The sequence below is a fragment of the Geotrypetes seraphini genome, chromosome 7 (assembly GCF_902459505.1).
Source record: "Geotrypetes seraphini chromosome 7, aGeoSer1.1, whole genome shotgun sequence".
NCBI lineage: Eukaryota > Metazoa > Chordata > Amphibia > Gymnophiona > Dermophiidae > Geotrypetes > Geotrypetes seraphini.
This window is the reverse complement of record NC_047090.1, coordinates 186,266,468-186,293,647: the sequence shown is the minus strand read 5'-3', so window position 1 is coordinate 186,293,647 and position 27,180 is coordinate 186,266,468. Positions and strand designations below refer to the sequence as shown.

At 44.2% G+C, this 27,180-nt stretch overlaps 1 protein-coding gene across 3 annotated transcripts in view; it reads right to left on the bottom strand.

The window, feature by feature from the left end:
* CEP128 (centrosomal protein 128) overlaps positions 1-27,180 on the bottom strand; it is a 532,978-nt gene that overhangs the window by 375,960 nt on the left and 129,838 nt on the right. For all 3 annotated transcript variants that reach the window (XM_033953417.1, XM_033953420.1, XM_033953419.1), the window contains one exon: positions 25,440-25,600. In XM_033953417.1, the coding sequence (XP_033809308.1) occupies positions 25,440-25,600 (161 nt within the window). The remainder of the gene's footprint in view (positions 1-25,439; positions 25,601-27,180) is intronic.

Here is a 27,180-nt window from a genome sequence, read left to right as displayed (position 1 = left end):
CTTTTTTCAATCCAAATATCAAGTGGACAGCTGTGTTCTGAACAATTCTGAGTTGCCTCACTGTTTTTTGGGGTTTCCCCATATAAACGATGTTGCAATAGTCCAGTGTAGAAAGCACTAGTGATTGCACTAGTAATCTAAATGATAATGGTCAAAGTATTTTTTGATGGTCTTTAATTTCCATAATGCCAAAAAGCACTTTTTTACCACTATGTTCGTGTGTTCAACCATTGTCAAGAGCGTATGTAATGTGACTCCTAATAATTTTATTGTTTTAGCAATCGGGCAATCATGATCTTTTAGATGTAGCGTTGTTTTAGTAATTTTGTCCGTTGGGCTTGCAAGGAAGACTTTTGTCTTTTCTGCATTTAGTTTCAGTTTGAAGTTGATTGTCCAATGTTCTATTTCGGTCATAATATGAGAAATGTATTCTGAGGTCTCGTTTGTTATGCTGTTCACTGGGATTAAAATGGAAATGTCATCTGCATATATGTAATAGTTTAAGTTTAGCTTTTGCAGGAAGTGTCCTAGGGATGAGATGTAGATGTTGAATAGTGTAGGTGATAGTGGTGAACCCTGCGGAACCCCCGAGGGGTTTTCCCAGGAGTTAGAGTATGTCCCGCCACTAACCACTCGGTATGATCTCTTTGGGGTATGGGGTAGCGAGGCACCGGCACCCCCATGAATGCGGCACCTGGGGTAATCTGCCCACCCCACCTACCCCTTACTAAGCTACTGCTTGCACGGTCCGTCTGGCCTGTCGAACAAGGTGACCAGAGTTGCATAGGTTCCACTTGTTCGTCAATCTTGGTCTCTCCTTGCCAATTCTGGGACACACACTGTAGAAGTCTACCCAGCAGAAGTCCTACTTCCCAATTACCGGAGTTGTAGTCGAAGCTTACGCCAGCCTTGATTCTGATCTGTTTTTGCCATTTATAAAACCCAACTGCTAAAGTCAGTACGGCATTGGTCTTACTTCCCAACCTGTGAAGCTGCCATCAAAGCTCACTTCAGTTATGAGGTTATTTAAGTTTTGCTTTAATTGGATTTCATGCCTTTTCTTACAGTGATCCTCTGTTTGAATCACCCACATTCTTGAATTCCATCACCATTTTTATCTTCATAACCTCCCGCATAAAGGCATTCCAGATATTCACCACCCTTTCTGTGAAGGAAGGATGGGGGAAGCACAGAGGGCCAGATTCTACAAACGGCTACAATATCGGTGGCTGCCTAAATAAACATAAGAATAGCCTTATTGGGTCAGACCAATGGTCCATCAAGCCCAGTAGCCCATTCTCATGGTGGCCAATCCAAATCATTAGTACCTAGCCAAAACCCAAGGAGTAGCAACATTTCATGCTACCGATCCAGGGCAAGCAGTGGCTTTCCCCATATTTTTCTCAATAGCAGACTATGGACTTTTCCTCCAGGAACTTGTCCAACCCTTTCTTAAAATCAGCTCTTACCACAACCTCTGGCAATGCGTTCCAGAGCTTAACTATTCTCTGAGTGAAAAAATATTTCCTCCTATTGGTTTTTAAAAATATTTCCCTGTAACTTCAGTGAGTGTCCCCTAGTCTTTGTCATTTTTGATGGAGCGAAAAATCGATCCACTTGAACCCACTCAGGATTTTGTAGACTTCAGTCATATCTCCCCTAACTGTTTTAGTCTTTCCTCATACGAGAGAAGTTCCATCTCCTTTATCATCTTAGTCGCTCTTCTTTGAACCTTTTCTAGCACCACTATATCCTTCTTGACATAAGGAGACCAGAACTGAACGTAACACTCCAGGTGAGGTCGCAGCATGGAGCGATACAGGGGCATTATAACATTCTTAGTCTTGTTAACCATCCTTTTTTTAAAATAATTCCTAGCATCTTGTTTGCTTTTTTGGCCGCTGCCACCACACACTGAGCGGAAGGTTTCATCGTATTGGCTACAATGACACCCAGATCCTTTTCTTGGGCGCTAACCCCTAAAGTGGACCCTAGCATCTGGTAACTGTGATTTGGATTATTCTTCCCAATGCGCATTACTTTACATTTGTCCACATAATCTGCCACTTGGAAGAAATCTATCTGAACCGGAAATGGTTTTCACGGCCACTGATTGCGTGTCTATCAGGGTTTTAAAAGCCTACATTTCTGCCACCTGTTTGATGTGAATGCAGTCTACGGAGGCACCTAAGAATGCCTAAGGTTGTTTCAGGCATTAGCCACGCCTACTTTGACCTTAGGCATTCTAAGGTGCCTCCAGAGACGCAATGAAGGCGCTGTTTTTGTAGGCACCTCTAGAAGCCTACAGTTTTTTAACGATTTTTAAATCATTTTTTAATGGCTTTGCCTAGGCTCCATTTCTAGAATATGCCTCAGACTGTCTCAAGAGAGCGGAAGGGATTATAGAGTTGAGAGGTTGTCATTCCATGTTTATCTTTATGTTTCTATGAAAGCCTGTCAGTTATTTGAATGTTTCTATCATAGCCTTCGTTCCCTTGAATTTAAATTCTCTCTGGGTAGGATTTGTGTTTTATGGCTTCTCTCTACCCAGCATATGAAAGTGCCCCCGTCAGATCTCAGAACCAAGCACCAGTGGTACATCTATAATAATAAAACCCTAGAGCGCATTTGCGCTCTTGAAACTCCGTGATTCCTGACGCCGTGAGGTGTGCCTCCATACTGAATTCGATTTTCGAACACGGAGGCAGGCCAGAACATGGAGCAACTCCTCCCTCGCAGTCACTCACTGCCAGAGGAGGTGGAGGATCCTCTGCGAACTCCAGCCGTCTCCCTTTCGAGCACTCGGTCCTGTGAGCGCTGCGGCTCCGCTCGCGCTCCTCTCCTCCTCCCCCCTCTCGATTCCTGGAACGCCAAGATGACGGCGGGACTGCGGCTGCGGGCGCTGGGCCGGCAGCGGCAGCCACCTTCACTCACAGAGAGCGGGGACATGGGGAGCCATTACGGGGGGGGGGGGAGACGCCATTGGTCAGGCCAAAGGAAACTGGTGCGAGGCTTACAAGTCCATGGGCGAGAAAAGCCCCCGACTGATGCCTCTAAATGTTGGAACCGGGTGTCCGGCAGCAACTTCCAGCGGCCGCAGCACTCTAAACACGCTACTTCGCGGCCTTCTACTGCCCTGATTTGCTCTGCCCGACACAGCAGAGCAAATCAGGGCAGTAGAAGGCCGTGAAGCAGCGTGTTTAGAATGCTGCAGCTGCTGCTAGTCTACACGTTTGTCGGTACCGCAGGAAGGGAAGGGAACGGGGCAGGGGGGGGCAGCAAGGGACTAGAGACAGTCAGGGAGGAACTGGAGGGGGAGAGGGAAAGGGGGCTGCTTTGGGGGAGGGGTGTGCTGGGAAGCAGTCAGCTTTGCTTTGGGGGGAGACAGAATGGGGGCCACGGAGAGACAGGGAGGAACTGGAGGGGGAGAGGGAAAGGAGGCTGCTTTGGGGGGAGGGGTGTGTTGGGAGGCAGACAGCTTTGCTTGGGGGAGGGTTGACAGAAGGGGGCCACGGAGAGACAGTCAGGGAGGAACTGGAGGGGGAGAGGGAAAGGAGGCTGCTTTGGGGGGAGGGATGTGTTGGGAGGCAGACAGCTTTGCTTGGGGGAGGGGAGACAGAAGGGGGCCACGGAGAGACAGTCAGGGAGGAACTGGAGGGGGAGAGGGAAAGGGGGCTGCTTTCTAGCACCTGTTAATGTAACGGGCTTAAACACTAGTTTTGTATAATTATCCTCAAAAACAGACAGAATTTTTAACAGTGGGTAAAACAAATACATGTAAAGAAGACAAGAGCCTTCCATTTTGGAAAAGCAACCCTCTCTCATTCTTTGAATGTTTGGGTAACATATGTTGTATATTAAGGGCACAAAGCATTTGGCTTGATGTATTGTAAATGGGAGCCAAGCGTCAGATGTCCCAGCTGCACTGGCAAACCGTCCCACACAGGAGGACAGCGTCTACTGCTTCTCTTTACAACAGAGCTATGAGTTCACTGCTGTTCAACTTGCTTCCCCGGGGAGGAGAGGAGTCTCTAATGATGCATGTTCATGATGATTTTAGAGTACATGCAATGTGGAAAGCACATGACAGTTTTGAAAGCTGAAAGAAAAGTAATCAGAGTGTGGCTGTGAAGCTATTTACAATCACAGTGAATTAAGCCAGAGGCAGAGGGCGTGATGCTAAGGTGTCTTGGGGCCATAAGGGACTTTTCTCTGTATAACATGGTCATTCCAGAGATGGCCACAAATTCATAGAATTATCTAGGATGACAGTAAACAGAACGAATATACAGTAGTGCATTTTTCTAGACTCACACTAGCTCCCAATACAAGCCAGAGTGCACTTCAAATTCCACTGCCTACTATTCAAAGCTATAAACTGAGACAGCCCAACCTACTGGAACAATCGACTAGTTCAATCCACCTCAACCAGACACAGGAGAACCCATTCACTATTCACACACCCGCCAACCAAAAATGTCAAACAAAGAAAACTGTATGACAACCTACTGGCCACCAGAGCAGCGAAACTGGACAGACAACTGACCAATCTACTGATTTCGACCACAGACTACAAAACCTTCAAAAAAGAAACAAAAACCCTACTCTTCAAAAAATACATAAAACCAATATAAGACAACCAAACATACTCCGAACTCCTCCTGCAATACCAACTAGTCATTAGCAAACCAGAAAATGTTCAAACTATTCCCTAAGTACTTCTTAATATCTTAACAATTCATATCTAATCCGCCTTGAACTGCAAGGTAAAGGCGGAATAGAAATCACTAATGTAATGCAATGTAATATTTAGGATGCATGTAAATATAGATTACTTAGAATGGTGAAATGTTATCTTGTGTAAACATAGCATGCATATATAACAGTGGAATGATGCAAATGCAAACGTGGTACCCCAGCCACGCAGCCAGGAGGCCTACAACAGTCACAGTGGAATCCATCTGAATCTGTATTTAAAATCCATTACAGAGGTCTTTGAAAACCGCTCTGAATTGACTCCCCAGTCATTAGTGGCGGAAAAGAAGCTTCCAGTAAAAATAAAGACACTCCCTTTGGAGCAGGGGTCTCAAAGTCCCTCCTTGAGGGCCGCAATCCAGTCGGGTTTTCAGGATTTTCCCAATGAATATGCATGAGATCTATGTGCATGCACTGCTTTCAATGCATATTCATTGGGGAAATCCTGAAAACCCGACTGGACTGCGGCCCTCAAGGAGGGACTTTGAGATCCCTGCTTTGGAGGGAGCAAAAACGTGTTCATGCCTCGTTTTGTATTATTTGATTATTTTTTATTTTATCATTTTAATGTTATATGTTATTTGAGTTTTGTTGTGGTGTATTGTTTATCCATTTTAAACTACAGCTGCCTGGATATTACAAAATGTAAGGGAGAATAGCAAGCGTTGGTAAATAAAGAGGCTCCAATACCTTATTACAACGGTTTATCTCCTTTCAGAGTAGAGTGTGACGAGGGACTTTAGTATGTTGCACACACTCAAGTAGGCTCTTAGTTTTATATGGCGTTACACACAGGCATCCCAGGGCAAAGTGAGAGAAAGACTAGCAATTTCTGCATATCCTATATAATAAAACGCTAGCCGCGCATGCGCACTCAGACCTGCGTGATCTGTAATCCCTGATCCGTGATCTGTAGGTCTGTGGCCAGAGTGCGTATGCGGCGGCTAGACAAAGCGGGAGAAACAGACTCGAGCGCTGTGGCCGACTCACGATGGGAGGATGCGCCGCAGCAAAGTGCTGCACAGGTACTGGAGGGGGAGAGACATATCGCTTCTGCACCGGTACAAACATCCCTCCAGCATTGGCAGTCGCTGCACGTTAAACAGGCTGCTTCGCGACTTTCTCCTGCAGTTGAGTCCCTCTGCCACGTCACTAATGATGTCATCAATGATGCGACAGAGATACTCAACGGCAGAAGAAAGCCGCGAAGCAGCCTGTTTAGCATGCTGCGGCTGCCAACGCTGGAGGGAGGTTTGATATTAAAGTCATTTTGCTGGGAGGGTCGCAGAGTCCGCGGGGGTTGGGCTGGGAGAGGAGAGAAGCATCTGCCTCGGGTGCTTCAGGCAGCAGCAGCGTTTACAATTCGCTGCTGTTGCTGGCTTCAGGCCTTCCTCTCTGGCCGGTCCTGCCTACTTCCTGTTTTCATGAAGACAGGACCGGCCAGAGAGAAAGACCTGAAGCCAGCAACAGCAATGAATTGTGAATGCTGCTGCTGACCAATGAAGTAGTTAAATGAGGAAAGGGAGCAGAGGGGGAGAGAATGGCTTGGAGGGAAGGAGGAAGGTATGCCAGACCAAGGCAAAAGGAAGGAGGAGATGGAGAGAGGCCATATGGGACAGAGAGATGGAAAGAGAAGAGAGGGCAGTGAATGGAAGGGGCAACATAGAGGGTGAACAGTATTCTAGCACCCGTTAATGTAACGGGCTTAATGACTAGTATTATATAAAATGCCTTTTCATACCAGCATACTGTACACAGCTGCACAATCACAGCTGCTGTGAAGTGGATCTAAATGGGTGTGCTAAGAAAGCAAAATACAGTAGGTGCATATGTTGCTTTTGAAAAACAGTCCTGCCTAGGCACCCTGTTAACGTGGACTGAACTATTTGCTAAGGCATTCCGCTCTAGGAGTGGTCCCAGTGCTGCTCAGGGTGTTCACTGGAGAAGCCCAAGAGTTGCCCGGGAAGAGGGACTGGAGCCGAGAACCAAAAAAATGTCCGTTTCCAGTTTCTGAGTGTGAGAAGCGAAGTTGAAAGGGAAGAAGCCTGTTTCTTGTTTCCGTCATAGATGCTTCTGGCATTTTACTATGAACAGCAGCTCTTGCTGGATCCAGCAGTGGAGTACAAAGTATCCCCACTCTGAAGACCCTTACTTTGGGTCTACCTTTGTGGGCAGAGAAAGCCCTGATCCAAGGGGAACCCAGCCATGTAGAAAGGTGAAAAGGGGAAAGCCCCACCCATCCATTGCATTACTCCAGGAACCCATACCAGAAAGGGTTAAGAACAGGGAAGTACTGAAGGACCAGTTCCGGATGCTAGGAAGGAAGCTGAAGACCAGAACGCAGAGGATAGCATTCTCGGAGATCCTGCCGGTACCCAGGGCCAACGAGAAGAGGCAGATGTGGATGCGGCGCAGGTGTGAGGAAGAAGGATTCCATTTCGTGCGCAACTGGACAACATTCCGGGGGAAGAGCAAGCTATTCAGGAAGGACGGACTCCACCTCAGCACAGACGGAACGAGGCTACTTGCAAAGCAACATCAAGAGAGAAGTTGAGAAGCTTTTAAACTAGAAAGAAGGGGAAAGCCGACAGTCGACCGAGAGAGAAGAGTCGATGGTTCAGGAACCGGTATACCTGGAAGATACCGTGCAGGATGATAGATAGGATGACTCCTCAGCCCTGCTGACATAAATTCAGCCCCTTATCGCCCCTTAGCACTGTACATCAGTGGAAGGACTAATGGAAATGGAAGCCAAGCAGGAAAACAAAAGAAAATCTTGCAAATAAAATAGTTCATTCCCAGAAGGACTGTTGAAGCATTCGTCATTCACGTCAACCAACCAGTATGATTTAAAGGCCTGAGAAAACATCCATGCCAGTAATTGCTTTCTAAAGATGAGATAATTTGTCTAAAAACAAATTTCTGGAGAGACGGTATTTCATAATGTTGCAGAAACATAACTAAATGTTGCCCTTTAAATAAAAATGAGTTTCACCCAGGAAAAAGAAAACCCACCAAATACAGAACCGTCTCCTGGACTTACAGCCATCTCCATTTTAGAGAGAAAATTTTGTAATTCCTGGATCATACTGTGGACTTTGTCAAATTTTCTAAAGTTTGCCTGGATCTTTTATTTTTTTTGTTCTGTAATCATAAACTAAAAATTCCTATCTGATCAGGGGACAGTGTGGCGCAGCGGTGAAAGCTACAGCCTCAGCACCCTGAGGTTGTGGGTTCAAACCCACGCTGCTCCTTGTGACCCTGGGCAAGCCACTTAATCTCCCCATTGCCCCAAGTACATTAGATAGATTGTGACCCCCCCCCCCCCCCAGGACAGAGGAAAATGCTTGAGTACCTGGATAAATTCATGTAAACTGTTCTGAGCTCCCTTGGGAGAATGGTATAGAAAACTGAATGAATAAATAAATAGTGTGACAAGTATCAGCTTCTGATAACCAGAGCTGGGATTGTGACATCATAATGCCTCATTCCACCAATAAGAGCCAACCTCATCAGTGATGTCACAATGGCTGGATTGTCTTATACTTGGCTCACTTTTGCTACATTTTGATTTCTAGTGTGGTGCAGCGGTTAAAGCTACAGCCACAACACCCTGAGGTTGGGGGTTCAAACCCACGCTGCTCCTTGTGATCCTGGACAAGTCACTTAATCCCCCCATTGCCCCAGGTACGTTAGATAGATTGTGAGCCCACCGGGACAGGCAGAGGAAAATGCTTGAGTACCTGGATAAATTAATGTAAACTGTTCTGAGATCCCCTGATGTGAAAAGCTTTAGCCTCTATTAACCAGAGCTGGTATTGTGATGTCATAATGCCTCATTCCACCAATAAGAGCCAACCTCATCAGTGATGTCATAATAGCTGGATTGTCCTAATGGCTCACTTTTGCTACATTTTGATTTCTAGAGTGGTGCAGTGGTTCGAGCTACAGCCTCAGCACCCTGAGGTTGTGGGTTGAAACCCATGCTGCTCCTTGTGACCCTGAGCAAGTCACTTAATCCCCCCATTGCCCCAGGTACATTACATAGATTGTGAGCCCCCCAGGACAGACAGGGAAAAATGCTTGAGTACCTGAATACATTTATGTAAATCATTTTGAGCTCTCCTGGGAGAACGGTATAGAAAATTGAATCAATAAATAAATAATAATAATAATATGCAGCAGATAAAGCCAATATCCCTTCCAGTCTGCTAGTGATGTTCAAAGTGCCGCTTTCAAAACTAACCAACCCTGTTAGAATAGTCAAGATAAGTCGGAAACAACTAATAAGCACATGATATCTCTCAATGAAGAATTAGTGTATCCTGAGTGCGACTGTGAAAGCTAACAAAGTCCAGGGCAGCAAGCCAGGCTTCACACCATGTGGGCTCCTTTTACAAAGGTGCGTTAGGGCCTTAGCGCGTGGAATGGCGCACATTATATTGCCACGCGCGAGCCGATACCGCCTCCTTTTAAGCAGGCGGTAATTTTTTGGCTAGCATGCGCTAATCCAGTACTTGTGCTAAAAACGCTAGCGCACCTTTGTAAAAGGAGCCCTATATCAGTAGTATAATCCAATTCAATTAAAAAAAAAACTATAATTCATTGAAACACAGCAATAAAGCTCATTAGGTGATGTTGAAAGCAGACCTCGTCACACCCACCTGCCTGCCTTCAACATTATGGTCAGCTTGTAGGAATCGCAAAAGAAAATTCCAACTTAGTCTGCAGCGAAGTAAGCAGCCAGCAAAAAACAACGTAAACACTGCAGAAGATGTACACGATGCAGGCGTGGTTTATTTAAACAATCAAATTGCAGTAAGATATACAACCTTATTACCAACCAGGGGACCCGACACGGTCCGTGTTTCGGACAATACCTTCCTCAGGGGTCCGTGGTGGTTAAGTTATGAGGCAAAACCGCACAAAAGATATCAAACGAACGTCTATATGGAATAGTCATAGGAAGGCAAATACTACACACTGGCAAACCTTAACCACCACGGACCCCTGAGGAAGGTGTTGTCCGAAACACGGACCGTGTCGGGTCCCCTGGTTGGTAATAAGGTTGTATATCTTACCAGGGCTGTGGAGTCGGAGTCGGAGTTGAGGAGTCGGAGTCGGAGGAAATTTCGGGTACCTGGAGTCGGAGTCGGAGTCAGAGTCAGAAGTACAAAAAACTGAGGAACATTTATCTACCGACTCCATTTTTGAACTTGGCATACCAATCAAGAGCGATTCTTTCAGCTATAGCACCCACTATATACACAGCACAAATGTTGCGAGCAGCTTCTGCGGCCTTAGAACCTTGATTAAAAGCAAAAAGAAGGTGGTGTCGAAAATGCTCATTTCTCTCAACTTGACATTCCAATCTGAAAATTAACCAGTGCTGTGGAGTCGGAGTCGGAGGAAATTTTGGGTACCTGGAGTCGGAGTCAGAGTCTGAAGTACAAAAAACTGAGAAGTCGGAGTCGGAGTCAGAGTCTGAAGTACAAAAAACTGAGGAGTCGGAGTCGGAACATTTATCTACCGACTCCACAGCCCTGTATCTTACTGCAATTTGATTGTTTAAATAAACCACGCCTGCATCTTGTACATCTTCTGCAGTGTTTACGTTGTTTTTTGTTTTCAGCTTGTAGGAATACCTGATGTATTGAAGTTCTTCTTAACTTCAAAGGCAGTGTTGCGTACTCAACTTCCAATCGGAAGCGGGAGCGGTGGTTTTTCTGTTTGAGAGTTTAGCACTTACATATCACGTATTTTGGGAGCACTTTGGATTGAGAGCACTTGAAGATTTTGGAAATTAACCAGCAATACACTCTTTCTAATCTGACTCTCACACCCCGACTGGAAATTGAGTACGCAACACTGCCTTTGAAGTTAAAAAGAACTTCTATACATCATGTTCTTACAAGCTGACCATAATGTTGAAGGCAGGCAGATGGGTGCGACGAGGTCTGCTTTCAACATCACTAATGAGCTTTACTGCTGTGTTTCAATGAATTATAGTTTTTTTTATTGAATTTGATTATGTGAATTCAATTTATAATTTGTATTTTCTCCCAAGATTTTTTTCTTTTTTTTTTTTAAATTCTATCAGTGCTAAACGCATCAATTAAGTGAAGTGCAATCTACATAAAGAAAATTATTTTCTTTTATTGCCGACTTATCAAGGCCAAACGCTCAAAAACGGGCACAAAATCAAGTACTTATCTCAGGTGTTGCCTCGCTCTCAGCTCAGAAGTTTCCGTCAATGGGTACCTCTGTGTATTCCGTAGTTCAATGTTTCATCATACATCTGAACAACTGGTGGAGCAAGCGTCCAGGCTCTGCCAAGCTCAGGTTCGGGTAAAAACCTTTCCTCGGGAGCCTCGTGTACGATGACAGTGCCACAATCAAGCAGAAATTCCAAGGGGAGCACGCGGCTAAGAAAGCAAAACCGCCAATGAATAAACTGCTGCTCTGGCAGGGCATCCAGAACCCTCATTCAGGGTTGTATCCACTACTCTGCGTAGGTTAGTGCATGGCTCATATTTCAGCGAGATTACGCCAGGGTTGCAGTGCTGTTCAGGCCTTCTGCACAGACCCATCTTGTCTGCTTAGCTACTGTTTCATTACCGAAAGGGTGGTTGATCACTGGAATAATCTTCCACAACAGGTAATTGAGGCCAGCAGCATGCCAGATTTTAAGAAAAGATGGGATTGGCATGTGGGATCTCTTCATGGAGGAGTTAGGGGGTGGGCCATTAGTGTGGGCAGACTGGATGGGCCGTGGCCCTTTTCTGCCGTCATGTTCTATGTTTCTATGTTTCTACATACAAATTCATATAAGGAACCAGTGGCGTAGCGAGGGTAAGAGGCACCTACCCTTCCCCCCCCCCAGTACCCCTTTGGCTCATCGCCGGCGTGAGTAACATCTCCAACCTGCTGCCTGTTGTCACTTCCTGGTCCTGCAACTCATAGATCTTAAACATTAAATTGCACAGTTTAAACCTAACCTCTGGGCCTCCATTGGTAGCCAATGTAAGGAGATCCATAATGGTGTCACATGATCATATTTTCCAGCAGAAAAAATAAGTTTGGCTGCAGTATTTTGAATAACCTGGCCTGTACTTTCCAGCTTGCTCTCCATTGCCACTTTTAAGGAGGAGGGATTACATCAGCTCTTCTGCAGCCTTCTGGAACCCCTCCGGTATGTTTCAAATTATGGGATGTATTCCACCTGGACAGAAAACATTTTTACCACTTTCAGTTTTGCCAGCTCCACACAAATATTCTCTTCTGTAAATGGCGTCATATCTATCTCCCTGCCCTAAACACCTTTGCCAACAACCATCAGTCCTTGTTCAGAGCATTAACATTTCTGCTTTTTCTTTATCTCTCTCCACACATTGCTCATCGGTACCTCTCAATCTTACAATTCGACCTCTGGCTTTTTTTTTCCACTGCTGTACCTGAAATATATGTCTTCCCTCTTGCTTTTGACTTTATGATTTCTTTCTTTGTTTCTTTCAGCTCTTCTTTATGAGGTCCGTTGAATGTTCTGAATGATAGAATTGTAATAGGTGGTCAGATATTGCTGGGGACTCATATATAACAGTATTTATTTGGTTGGCAGAATTCAGGGGGCAGCATGACTGGAGCATGAGAGAGGAGCAACCGTCAGCACAGCGTAGGGCTTTTAAGCCATAGCCCACCCTCAGCACCTGTCATGCCCCAAGTTTGTGTTAAAGAGGGTAGAGCAAGGTAGGTCTTGACAGCAGGCAGATACTCATGGGTCCTGCACCATACTGATAGCTGTGTTGCAAGAATAAACAGAGAAAAGGAGATGGTGAAAAGGCAGGCCCAGGAGAGGAAAGTGAATGGGAGATACTAGACATGAGGGGAAAAAAAGAGAAGGGGAGATGCTGGACATGGAAGGAGGAGCTAGGGAAGGGAATGGGAGATGCTGGACATGAAGGTGAAGAAAGGGGAGATGCTGGACAGGGAGAGAGAAACTAGGGAAGGGGATATGCTGGATGCAGGTGAGAAGAGCAACAGAAGGGAAATGAAAATACTGGACATGAAGGAATAGGGAAAAGGAAACGTGGAGATTATGGGGTAGTAGCCAGAAACCTTTGGGTGAGCTCTAACATCCATGCCATCAAAAGCAAGCCTTGCTAAAAAAAGTCATCTCAGTGGTCAGTTACAGATGCGAAACAAGAAAGAAAGAAGACTGACTCATTTGAGCTTTGGTGCTGGAGAAGGATTTTAGGCATGCTGTGGACTGCCAGAAGAACTAACAAATCGATTTTGGAAGAGATTAAACCATGCTATGTCAGTCGAAGCCCAAATGATGACGTTACATCTGTCTTATTTTGGTCACACCATCAGAAGAGAGTGATCACTGGAGAAGGACATCATGTTTGGGAAGATCGAAGGAACCAGGCGAAGAGGGTGACCTGCAATCAGATGGCTGGACACGTTGAAAACGACCATAGGGATGACACTGGAGAACCTTACTGGACTAGCATAAAACCAATTTCTTTTAGATCTGCAATTCATCAAGTCGCCAGGACTCGAGCACGAGTCGATAGCACCTAACAACAATATTTGAAAATGAAAAAACCAAATCTTCACCCACTACTCATCACATCCATGCTTCCAAATACTGACCGGACCTATTCAAAGTATTATATGGATGATATAACAGAGTTCACAGGCTTGCTCAGAATCATGGAGGGGAAAACTGGGGCGAACCCCAGAGGAAAAACCACCTCACAGCCCAATCATCACACGGACAAGTAAACCAGAGGTTATATCAATTCATATATGTTTTTAAGTTGTGAAAAAACTACGGTTTACTATAACTTATAGTCAAAGAACTTAGGCAAACTTAGCTTGCGAGTTCCGACATGCATGTTTCGGTCCTGCCTCAGGGAACACTGTTAAACTGCGCGTTTTGTGCGCTTCTCTATGTGAGACAACAGTCCTCTGTCGGAATCTCCCATCGCATGAGTGTTTCTCTTAAGATTTTTCCTGCGTGTTCCCTGAGGCAGGACCGAAACATGCATGTCGGAACTCACAAGCTGCAAGCTAAGTTTGCCTAAGTTCTTTGACTATAAGTTATAGTAAATCGTAGTTTTTTCACAACTTAAAAACATATATGAATTGATATAACCTCTGGTTTACTTGTCCGTGTGATGATTGGGCTGTGAGGTGGTTTTTCCTCTGGGGTTCGCCCCAGTTTTCCCCTCCATGATTCTGAGCAAGCCTGTGAACTCTGTTATATCATCCATATAATACTTTGAACAGGTCCACGGAGTGATTTTCCTTCAGTTCAACATTTGCATTTTATCACTCCTGTTACATTGTTTGTAACTGGTCCCCTTTCCCATATTTGACTTGAGTCTCCAAATACTGACCAGCACATTTCCACCTATGTACCTCTGCAAAACACCTGAGCTACAGCCATTTACTTTCTAAAAGCAGATTCAAATGGATAAATTTTCCAAAAAGGTGCCCTTCTGGCATAAATTTCCACTTTAAAAGACGATGACTTTACAGTATCCCCTGAAGAACTGCTGTTGTTCAGCCTGTTCCAGGGCAAAGATTAATGCAGAACATAAAAACCCTACAGTGTGTAATATTTTGTCCCAATTCCTTCTATAAGATTATTTTTCTATGAAACTTGTTTTTCAGATCCCCATCTTTCGGTTTCCTATGGGGGTTGGATGATTTGAGCTATATTATACAATTATAGCACTGAGTAACAGTTTCGGACTACTTTAGTCAAACAAGGTCAGACCCTGCATAATTGCAGCATGCGAGATGTTGCATGCAGCCACCTCTGGGGTGAATTCCATGCCAACTTTCACTACTGGGAAAGCAATTTTGTTTATTCATTTCTAATTATGGGGTTTTAGTCAACTGATCTGTTGCAGTGGTAAAGGACCAGGTAACAAAGGCATATGGAAATAAACTGAGCTGCCCACAATTATGCAAAATCTTATGCAAAACCAGGATTAGAGGTGAGGCACAGGGAGCTAGAGTGAGTCGCTCAAAGCTGCACAGCAAATCAGCGAGACTGAAGATTAGAAGTGAAGCCCATATTTTGAGCTGTTAAGAACCAAAAATCTTGAAAGAATTTTAAGAAAAAAGGAAAAGATATTTACAAGCCACTGGAGGAATACAAAAAAAAAAAAAAAAAAAAATCGGGGGATAACCATTACTGCCCAGTGATTCTTCCCCTATCCTCCCCCCGCACGCACACGCACTTTCTGTGGGTACAATCAAAACAATTTACATATTATATACAGGTACTTATTTGTATTTAGGGCAATGAAGGGTCACAAACAGCTGCAGTGGGAATCAGACCCAGATCCTCTGATTCTGTAAAAAAGTATTTCCTCAGATTACTCCTGAGCCTATCACCGCTTAACTTCATTCTATGCCCTCTCATTGCAGAGTTTCCTTTCAAATGAGACTCAACTCATGCACATTTATATTAAGTAGGTATTTAAACGACTCTTATCATATCTTCCGTCTCCCGCCTTTCCTCCAAAGTATAGAAATTGAGATCTTTAAGTCTGTGTCTCCATATGCCTTATCACAAAGACCACATCCCATTTTAGTACCCTTCCTCTGGACTGACTCCAATCTTTTTATATCTTTTCGAAGGTGTGGCCTCCAGAATTGTACACAATATTCTAAATGAGGTCTCACCAGAGTCTTATAGAGGGGCATCAATCCCTCCCCTTTCCTACTGGCCATACCGCTCCCTATGCAACCTAGCATCCTTCTAGCTTTCGCTGTCACCTGTTCAACATGTTTGACCACCTTAAGATCATCACATACAATCACACCCATGTCCCGCTCTTCTTCTGTCGTGCACATAGGTTCTTCACCCCCTAAACTGTACTGTTCCCATGGGTTTTTGCAGCCCAAATGCATGACCTTGCATTTTTTCGCATTAAATCTTAGGTGCCAAATTTCATTCCATTCTTCAAGCTTCACTACGTCTTTCTTCATGTTATTCTCACCATCCGGCGTGTCTACTCTATTGCAGATTTTGGTATCATCCACAAAGAGGCAAATCTTACCCAACAACCCTTCAGTCATATCGTTTATAAAAATGTTAAAAAGAACAGGCTCAAGAACAGAACCTTGAAGCACACCACCGGTAGCATCCCTTTCCTCAGAGCGATCTCCATTGATCACTACCCTCTGTCGCCTTCCACTCAACTAGTTCCTGACCCAGCCCGTCACTTTGGGACCCATCCCGAGGGCACTCAGTTTATTTATTAGACGTCTGTGTAGAACACTGTCAAAGACTTTGCTAAAATCTAAATACACCACATCCAGCGCACTCTCTCTATCCAATTCTCTGGTCACCCAGTCAAAGTAATTGATCAGATTTGCCTCTAGTGAATCCAAGTTGTCTCCAGTCCTGTAATCCACAGGATTCCAGAAATTTCACCATTTTCTGTTTTAAAAGCGTTTCCATTAATTTGCTTACCACAGAAGTCAGACTTATCGGCCTGTCATTTCCTACTTCTTCCTTACTTCCACTTTTGTGGAGAGGGACCACATCTGCCCTTCTCCAGTCCTCCGGTACCAGTCTTTCTCCAATCCTCCGATCAGTAGCTCTTTTTATTGCACCTTTCAACATGAACCACTGTTTTTCCACTTCTCTTATGTCTTCCCAGCCAATCAGCTCTTTCTGCGTGTTTGAAATCCAGGACTTTGAGCTTTGTGTGACTATCCTCCTCTTTGGCTGTTAAATCGAACCAAACTGTATGATGATCACTACTTCCCAAATGGATCCCCACTAGGACGTGAGAGACACTTTCCATCATTTGTGAGCACGAGATTCATTATCGCTTTTTCCCTCGTGGGTTCCCTCACCATTTGTCTGAGCAGAGCCCCTTGAAAGGCATCCACGATCTCTCTACTTCTTTCTGATTCCACAGACGGAACTTTCCAGTCCGCAACCGGCAGGTTGAAATCATCCAGCAACAGCATCTCTCCTTTCTTTTCCAACTTTTGTATATCTGTAATCAGATCTTTGTCAATTTGCTGCAATTGAGTCGGAGGTCTGAAGACAACACCCAAGTGGATAGAAGCTTTCTGCACTGCAAGTCAGTTATTGTTGGCAAGGTCATTTGTTCCGAGGTGGATAGTAATATCATGGGTTCAAATTCTTTGCTTCTTCCCTAATTATAGTCAGTATTTGTCTGGCATTCTTAGTAGCTGAGGATCTTGGAAGGTCCTGTGTTCCAAGGTTAATCCCTCTGATGATGGAATCCCCTAGCAGCAATGATTTCCTGGTTTGAGCATTTTTATATGTGCACTGGGGGTGCTTTACTTCACAAGTTATCGTCACTGGTTCTGGTTCCTCCTCGGTTCTTTTATCTTGAGCATCACAATACTCTAATGGAGCAAAGGGATTCTTTAGGGGCAACACTTGTGAAGGTGGATGTTTCTGTCTACCAGAGCTTACTGTGATCCATTTATTCCTGGGTTGTTTTATTCTTTGGGGGAGTGGTGGTGTATTGGCATATTTGTGTGGGGTGATTGTAGCTGCTTTAACTGCCTCCAACTCCTGCTTAAGTTTACGGAGCTCCTCTTTGATACTAGCAAGTTGAAGACAGAGGGGGCAAGCTTTGAGTCTCCAGATGGTGTGCCTAGGAACTAAAGCAGCACAATGATTGCACTGAATGAAATTCATCTTGATTGGTTGGAATTGGGATTGACTGAGGCTTCTTGATTATTGGGCTGCCTATATATGAGTTCCAGAGCCTGAGATGGGTGGAGTGTGGGCCGGGACTAAAGTCCCAGGGAGTCACCAAGACCCCTATCAGCAGTTCTGTAGGAGGACCTATCAACTGAGACATTAGGATGCAAATTCTTCTGGAATCTACCTTTTTTCCCCTATTTTAAATTCTAAATATTCCCAATAAATCTAGCTAGCAGCTTCTGTGCTATAATCTCCAACTATAGATTGAACCTTAAAGCTGCTTTCTGGTCTGACTGACTAAGGAAAATAAAATAAACCTTGCCTTAGTCAGAAGAGTTTAACCCCTCTAATGACAGAGCAAAGCAGAAAAAGAAAAGGAGGAAAGGCTTGTTTGTTTGTTTTTAGGTGGGGGGGGGGGGCTAGGTTAGAAGAAAGAAGAGTTACACCGTACTATAGACAAACAGTTCTTAACCTTTTCCTATCGGGTGTCCCGGCTGACGGGACATTCCAAAAATGTCGTCGCCATCGTGGATAAACAGTCTGTATGGACTAATAAAGAGCCAGGAACACAAAATATTTGAATTTACAAACTTATGACTTATTTACATTATGTTTACAATAGCCATAAATGATAACAGTGAATAATACAAAACTTTGCTAAAATAATTACGATTGGAACCAGCGTAACGTAAAATTTATTATGATAGGAAAAGGTTAAAGTTAATTCCCAATAATTAGATACATCATAATAATAAAGCCTGTGCTCAGGTCTAGAGAAACATAGAGCTCCTTTTACTAAGATGCACTAGCAGTTTTAGCGCTAAACGCCAACGCCTCCGTTAGTATTTTTCGTTTAGCGCATGGTTAGCGTGTGCTAATCTTTATCGTGCGCTAAAAACGCTAGCGCAACTTAGTAAAAGGAGCCCATCATAGGCAACAGTTTTTAAATCTCAAAATTAAATCAGCCCAGAGAACACAGCAGTTCGAAATCCTAATGATTTAAATATTAAAGTCAGTGCTCAAATCAACCATGACTTGTGAACGTTGGCTTGTAACCTGTTCTGTGCTACTGGGGAGGACGGGATAGAAATCAAAATAAATAAATAGGTTCCCAAACAGCTTATTGGTCTGCGGCGCAAGAAAAAGCGTGTGGAGGTTGCGACCCAGTTCCTGAGACAGTATGAAGAAGAACCGAGGATTCTGGAGAGAATGGTCGTCGGGGATGAGACATGGGTGCATCACTGTGACCCGGAAAGCAAAAGACAAAGCATGATGAAGAAAAGGAAGCGTTGGGAGCAGCTGAAAAATTTCGCTAATTGAACGATGCAAAAAATGTGCAGACATGAAAACTACCAATCAAGTGGAGAAGGCTTCATCTAAGGCAAGGCAGATATTGGGTTGTATCAATAGAAGTTTCGTCAGCCGAAAGCCTGAAGTCATAATGCCGTTGTACAGGGCCATGGTGAGACCTCATCTGGAGTACTGTGTGCAATTCTGGAGGCCACGTTACAGTAAAGATGTGCGCAGAATTGAATCGGTTCAGCGGACGGCCCAGGATGATCTCGGGGCTCAATGGTCTCTCGTACGAAGAGAGACTGAACAAATTGCAGCTCTACACTCTCGAGGAACGTAGGGAGAGGGGAGACATGATCGAAACATTTAAGTACCTCACGGGACGTGTCGAAGTGGAAGATGATATTTTCTTTCTCAAGGGACCCTCGGCCACAAGAGGGCACCCGCTCAAACTCAGGGGAGGAAAATTTCATGGCGACACCAGAAAGTATTTCTTCACAGAGAGAGTGGTTGATCATTGGAACAAGCTTCCAGTGCAGGTGATCGAGGCAGACAGCGTGCCAGACTTTAAGAATAAATGGGATACCCATGTGGGATCCCTACGAGGGTCAAGATAAGGAAATTGGGTCATTAGGGCATAGACAGGGGGTGGGTAAGCAGGGTGGGCAGACTTGATGGGCTGTAGCCCTTTTCTGCCGTCATCTTCTATGTTTCTATGATGGGTCATTTGGCCTTTATCTGCCATCATGTTTCTATGTTTCTATAATCAGAAAGTTCTATGACATCACAATGCAGGTGTAAAGAGCCTTAGCCTATAGGAAGAGGAGATGCAAATGTTAAGAGCCTTAGCCAATAGGGAGAGGAGGAGAGAGTGTTGATCATTGGAACAAGCTTCCAGTGCAGGTGATCGAGGCAGACAGCGTGCCAGACTTTAAGAAGAAATGGGATACCCATGTGGGATCCCTACGAGGGTCAAGATAAGGAAATTGGGCCATTAGGACATAGACAGGGGGTGGGTAAGTAGAGTGAACAGACTCGATGGGCTGTAGCCCTTTTCTGCCGTCATCTTCTATGTTTCTATGTTTCTATGATGGGTCATTTGGCCTTTATCTGCCATCATGTTTCTATGTTTCTATAATCAGAAAGTTCTATGACATCACAATGCAGGTGTAAAGAGCCTTAGCCTATAGGAAGAGGAGATGCAAATGTTAAGAGCCTTAGCCAATAGGGAGAGGAGGAGAGAGTGTTGATCATTGGAACAAGCTTCCAGTGCAGGTGATCGAGGCAGACAGCGTGCCAGACTTTAAGAAGAAATGGGATACCCATGTGGGATCCCTACGAGGGTCAAGATAAGGAAATTGGGTCATTAGGGCATAGACAGGGGGTGGATAAGCAGAGTGGGCAGACTTGATGGGCTGTAGCCCTTTTCTGCCGTCATCTTCTATGTTTCTATGATGGGTCATTTGGCCTTTATCTGCCATCATGTTTCTATGTTTCTATAATCAGAAAGTTCTATGACATCACAATGCAGGTGTAAAGAGCCTTAGCCTATAGGAAGAGGAGATGCAAATGTTAAGAGCCTTAGCCAATAGGGAGAGGAGGAGAGAGTGTTGATCATTGGAACAAGCTTCCAGTGCAGGTGATCGAGGCAGACAGCGTGCCAGACTTTAAGAATAAATGGGATACCCATGTGGGATCCCTACGAGGGTCAAGATCAGGAAATTGGGTCATTAGGGCATAGACAGGGGGTGGGTAAGCAGAGTGGGCAGACTTGATGGGCTCTAGCCCTTTTCTGCCGTCATCTATGTTTCTATGTGGAAAAGTGATATGTTCAATTGTTCACAGATACTTCTATTACGCTTCTCCCTCCGTATTCGCGGTTTCAATTATTCACGGTTTTAGCTTGTTGGCTCCTCCCCCCAAAATGACATCAGCTTGCATAGAGAAATCGCTGATTCCAAGCATTTACAGAGAAAATTGCCGAATCCCAGCACTTTCTTCACTGTGTTTTGCCTCTCTTTCAGAAACAGGCCACGTCTCCCGCCATGTTATTCGCGGTTTCACCCTATTCACGATGGTTTTTAATAGAATACAGCGAATAACATATGAAAAAGTTATTTGCGGTTCTGTTAATCCCGAGGGAGAAGTGTAAAGCCATTAAATGCATTTTGCTTTTACTTTTTCATTTACCCTTCTATAAAAGTGTATTCGCCATTTTACATACTCCAAATCAACATCAAGTTATGCACCAGCTCTGAGACGTTTGCTGATTTTTGCCAGCGCTTTACAAGAGAGATTACAGGAATAATTCCCCCTACAAAATGAAAACTAAAATTGCAACCTCACGACTGAATTGGCAGCACTTCAAGATACAGGTTTGTAAAATGGTCTGGCTATATGTGAAAATTGCACCCATTCCAGGCTGAAGATGCAAAATTGCCACAGAAGCTGCTGGGGTTAAGCTGCTTATTTTTTCCACATCTATATTTATAAAACAGTTGCTCCTGCTGTGCATTTCAGCAAATACACCTGCTCTCCTGAAAGATCTTATGCATACCGTATTTGCCAGCGTATAAGACGACTTTTCAGTACCTTAAAATCCTCCCCAAAGTCGGGGGTCGTCTTATACGCCGGGTACTGTTTACGTGCCGGTCCGCAGAAAATTCCTGCCGGTCCGCACAGGACCGGCGAGATGGACCCGTTAAATTTTCTGCCCCGATGGTGTTTGCAGAAATCTTCTGTTCCTCCCAGCCTCGGGCGATCAAGACAGGCGGTCATTCCCTCTGTGAGTCTCGCCTATGCGGAAACAGGAAGTTGAAACAAAATAGGCGGGACTCAGAGAGGGAAGGTCCCGACGTTTGCAGCCTGTCTTGATCGCTGCCCCTGCTGAGTCGCCGAAGAGGGCCGCGGGGAAAGTGCAGGCAGAGAGAAGATGGTCAGCGTGCACGGGGAGGTCAGCGTGTCGATTGGGGCCATCAGCAGCGTTTGTGCTGAGTCTGCCCACGTGCAGGATGCGGCGGGTAGGGGCCTCCGACTCGTCTTGGGCGGCTGGGCCTGCGGTGCAAAGCTGTTTTTGCCGGCTTTGGGGGGGGTCGCGAATCGGAAGAAGGGGTAGTCTTATACGGCGAGTATATAACAAACTCTATATTTTAACTGTAAAAGTTGGGGGGTCGTCTTATACGCCCAGTCGTCTTATACGCCGGCAAATACGGTATTTTACAAAAGGTTCCACGTTTATCAGGCAAAACCCAGAAATATCCACAGAGAAAAATCAAGAGAAAACCAAAAAAGCTTTTTTGGTTTTCTCCACGTTTATCAGAGCATTTTGTAAAATACCACCAAAGTTGAGCAAGTCCTGACCTGGACCAGCTTAATTCTGATCTTAATGTTGTGTGTCAAATGGACCTTAACGTCTTGATTTTTTTTAGACATCTCGGTTAACTTTGGGACCCTTTCCCTAAAGTGCAAATTTTTTTTTTTTTTTTTTAATTCTTTATTTAAATTTTCAAATAAACAACAATTGTGCTTAACAGGCAATATACAATATTAATACATCCAATATTAGTAGTCATGATATTTCAAAAACTTGATACAAAATAAATCCATTTTCATTATTGGATCAATATATTTAACAAAAAGAAGTAAACCATACTTTTTATTCAAACATAGTCCTCAATAAGGGAGGAAGGAGACTAAGAAAGAGAAATTCTTCCAGGAAAGATCACAACTTAAAGTTTTACAGGAAATTAAGTGAAAACCGATGGCTTAATAAAAATAGACTTGAGTTATACCGAAAATCACTGTGGTGCAAATGAAACACCTTTTCCCTCTAAAAAGAAACGTAACTGCTGAGAATCATAGAAAATGTACCTATTGTTTTGATATACAACAAAACATTGACAAGGGAATCTTAACTGAAAAGAAGCTCCTAATGATACAACTTTATCCCTGTATGTAAGAAATTCTTTCCTTCTAATCTGGGTCCATTTTGAAACATCCGGATATATATATATTCTTTCTCCCAAAAAAGAAACTTGTTTTAAACCATAATACAATTTCAAAATCATTTCTTTATCCTGATAAAATACCAGGGATACTATCAGTGTAGCTCGTCCGGACAATTCGAGATTTGATGATTCCAAGAAAGTTGTTAAATCTTGTTCAGTAGTTGTATCAGACTCTTTTATTGTCCTTTTTAAATAGTAAATCTTCTGCAAAGGTGGAATATTCATTTCCGTAATTTTCAATATGGAAACCAGGAAATCCTTAAATAATTCCCTAGGAGTTTTAAGTTTAGACATAGGAAAATTTAAAATCCTCAAATTTAAACTCCTATTTTGATTTTCCAAGTTTTCAATTTTGCGAAGAAGAAAAACTTTGTCCTTTGCATTCTGATTATTTAAAGATTTAATCTCAGTTATAGATTTTTCAATATCTCCTACTTGTTTTGCTTGATCACAAGAAATAATTTCCAATTTATTAACTTTAGTAGAAACTTCAGCCATCAAGGAAATAAATCCAATACATACAGTTTGTAGATTTTCAATTGCTCCCCACAGTGAGTCCAGTGTAACCACCGCCGGTTTCACAAGCGGCTTGAGCTGAGGTAACCCGGGTTCCCACACTCCTTCCCGGGTTTCACCTCCCCCACTCTCACCACCGCTTGCCTGCAGTGTTCCTCCTCCCTCTCCAGGTCTTTTCTCCGAGTATGTCTGCAACAGGGTCATCTCCTGAGTCGGCTGCTGCCGAAGTCCCTCAACAGGAAGTAACAGCTCCGTTGCGCTGCTCGGGGGAGGAGGAGGATCAGGTCCCAAGGGGCTCAGCGACGCATCGCCGTCCATGCTGAGCTGCTCCTGGAGCTCAGCTGCGGATCCGCCCAACGCCATCGGCACTGCGAATGATGTTATCGCAGTTTGACGCGGTGTCGAAGTCGCGGCCAAGGAATGAGGGATATCCCTCTGCCGTCTCCTCCTCTTAGGCATCCAAAAACTGTTGGGGAAATCGTTACCGAAGGTAAAGTTTACTGCCAGAGCGGGAGCTTGGACTCACGCGTCCACTCCCGTCGCCATCTTGTCTCCTTCGCAATTTTAACAGCAAAAGATAATGCACAGTAATGCAAAGGTTGTGCAGTAATAGGCAGGGCATGCTATACATGACCTCTGCACTTAGCAATTAGTGAGGATGTACTTAGCACTAGAGAATGACATGGGGACAAATTTTTCCCCGTCCCCACGAGTTCTTTTCCTCTCCCTGCCCTTTCCTGCAATCTCTGTCCTCATCTGCACAAGCCTCAGACGTTTTCAAATCCTAAGTTGCAACATTCTAGAGCTCAGATTGTGATGTCATAACGCCTCATTCCACCAGTGCCTAAGCTCCGTCCTCATCTGCACAAGCCTCAAACACTGTAACATCATAAGTAGCAACATTCTAGAGCTCAGATTATGATGTCATAACGCCTCATTCCACCAATGCCTAAGCTCCGTCCTCATCTGCACAAGCCTCAAACACTTTAAAATCCTAAGTAGCAACATTCTAGAGCTCAGATTGTGATGTCATAACGCCTCATTCCACCAATGCCTAAGCTCCGTCCTCATCTGCACAAGCCTCAAACACTTTCAAATCCTAAGTAGCAACATTCTAGAGCTCAGATTGTGATGTCATCATGCCTCATTCCACCAATGCCTGAGCTCCGTCCTCATCTGCACAAGCCTCAAACACTTTAAAATCATAAGTGTTCGAGGCTTGTGTGGTTAAGGCAGAGCTTATAGGAATGGGACAGTGACAGCAAGTCTATTATTTATTCAAAGTCCATTCCCCTGGACTTTGAATAAGCTGAGTCTATTATTTATATATTTATATAAAATAATTCAAATAAGTAAATAGTTGAGAAAGAGTACTTGGAATCATGAAGAATCCCACCACCTGTATCTATCGATAAGGGTGGATATCTGAATTCCTAAGATGTACTGTTGTAAAGAAACTGGACTAAGAAAGAATTTATAAAACATTGATCTATTATCTAGCGCTACTATACTATCTAAGTTGGAGTCAACCATACAGGCTCCATAAATTAATTATTTTGTTTAAATGGTCCTTTTTCTTAGATATTTCTGGGCCAGAAACCCAGAGCCCTGCCCAGCAGTATGCTTCGGTTCCATCTCCTGGAGCCTCCGTCAAAGCTCACTCCAGCCCATCTTAAGCCCTCCCCAGTCCGTCCTCAACTGAATATCCATATACGGGACACAGACCATGCAAGTCTGCCCAGTGCTGGCCTTAGTTCCTTCAATATATACCCATTATTTTTTGATTAGAGATTCTCCGTGTTCATCCCACGCTTCTTTGAACTCTGTCACCATTTTCTTCTCCACCACCTCCCTCGGGAGCGCATTCCAGGCATCCACCACCCTCTCCATAAAGACTCTTGAGTCTACCACCCCTCAACCTCAGATTATGCCTTCTGGTTTTACCATTTTATTTATTCAGTTTTCTATGCTGTTCTCCCAGGGGGGGCTCAGAACGGTTTACATGAATTTATTCAGGTACTCAAGCATATTTCCCTGTCTGTCCCAGCAGGCTCACAATCGAATGAATTTAAAAAGTGACTTCTTTATTGTAATTTGACTGAGCACTGAAAAAGGTCATGAACAGAAATCTCAGTGGGGTGGGAGGTTACCTCTACATGGGCAGAGAGCTGCGCTTTCTCCCGTTCCTTGCGGTCGGTGACACGTCTCAGCTCCTCCATCTCCGTGGCAATGGCATTGTGGTTCAGCTGGGTCCTTAGCTCTAGGATCTGCTTTTCTAGATCCCTCTTCTCCTGCTCCGAACGCTCCACCACTAGAAACAAAGTGAATGCATCAGCTGCAAGAACCGCCTTGTACAAGAAAACTAAACAAGAGCCATTAAAACTGGAATTGCACAGCACAATGAATGATTTTTCAGTTTTCAAAGCAAATAGTACTGCAAGTTCTTGACATGGTACTGTTGCAATCTAAAATGGCAATTTCTACATCAGATAGGAGGGGGTGCTCTTTGTTTCTCCTGGCTCTTTAGAGAACTGCTTGTACCCTCTTACAAAAGGGGGCCTTTTAGTGAGCAGAAAACCTCCATACGCTTGCATATATAAGAATTTCAATAACTAACTGTAGTTCCTTCTAAAGCAATTTTTTTTTTTGTTGGGGAGGAGAGGAACGCTTCTGGTAAGCTTATGAATTGGTGTGCTGTTTTATAACTGCAGGCATAACCAGGGATTTGGAAAGAATTGTTAATTAAAACAAGTAGCTATATATAGAGGATTTTCATTAAAATTTCCAGCATTTATCAAGTTCACCTACTTTTCAGCCTTTTGCCTTGTCAAAACAGACTCCCAAATACTCCAAGCATTGATTCGGTTCTAGGTTACTCTTCTTGAAGTCGACTATCCAGTCCAGCTCTTGGAGGAGATTTCAGCTTGCTTTCTCTCCAGTCTCAATGGAGCTCTGACCAGCCAATCGTCCAAATATGGGTGAACCTGCATCTCTATCCTGCAGAGGTGAGCTGTAACCACCACCATTACCTTGGTGAAGGTGTGCGGAGTGGTTGTCAACCCGAAAGGTAGTGCTGTAAACTGGTAATGCCTTTGTAGGACATGGAATCTCAGGTATATCTTGTGTTCCACGAAAATGGGAGTATGAAGATATGCCTCCATCAGATTTAGGGCGGCTAGGAAATCCCCCGGTGCCACAGTCACAATGACTGACAGGACTGTTTCCGTTTGGAAGTGCAATACTCTCAGTGCCGCATTTAAGAAATGGTCTCCAGTCTTTGGTGCTTTTCTTGGGCACTATACCAGAGCCCGATTCTTCTTTGGGCACTGACTCTATGGCTCGCATGTCCAACAGCCTTTGCACCATCACTCAGACCCTGGTCTCCTTTTCTGGCCATCTCTACTACTTCTATTACTACAATTAATTTTTTATATAGCACTGCCAGATGTACACAGCACTGTACTGAGTCACAAAGAAGACAGTCCCTGCTCGAAAAAGCTTACAATCTAAACAGACAAAACAGAAAAACAGGATGTCATGGATACAATTAAGGGGAATGGTTAATCTGCTGGCTGGGTTGGTGGGCAGTGGGGCGTCTCGCTGGAGAATCCACAAACAGAACTGGGGAAGGCAACAGAACTCAATTTTGTGACCCTCTCAAACTGAAGAGGACACTATGCTCATCTGGTGAAGGAGAAGCTGAAAGATGTGATTGACACCCTCTGCAAGCAACTTGCAACCAAGGAATAGTCATCTACAGTACAGACGCCTATGTCTTTGCAACAGAAGATGGCATTAGCCAGGACACAGTACATAAGTTAATTCAATTAAACAGGAAATAGTTGAGGATAAATAATGTAACAGGCCCCTTTATACCCGACTGCTGGGTTA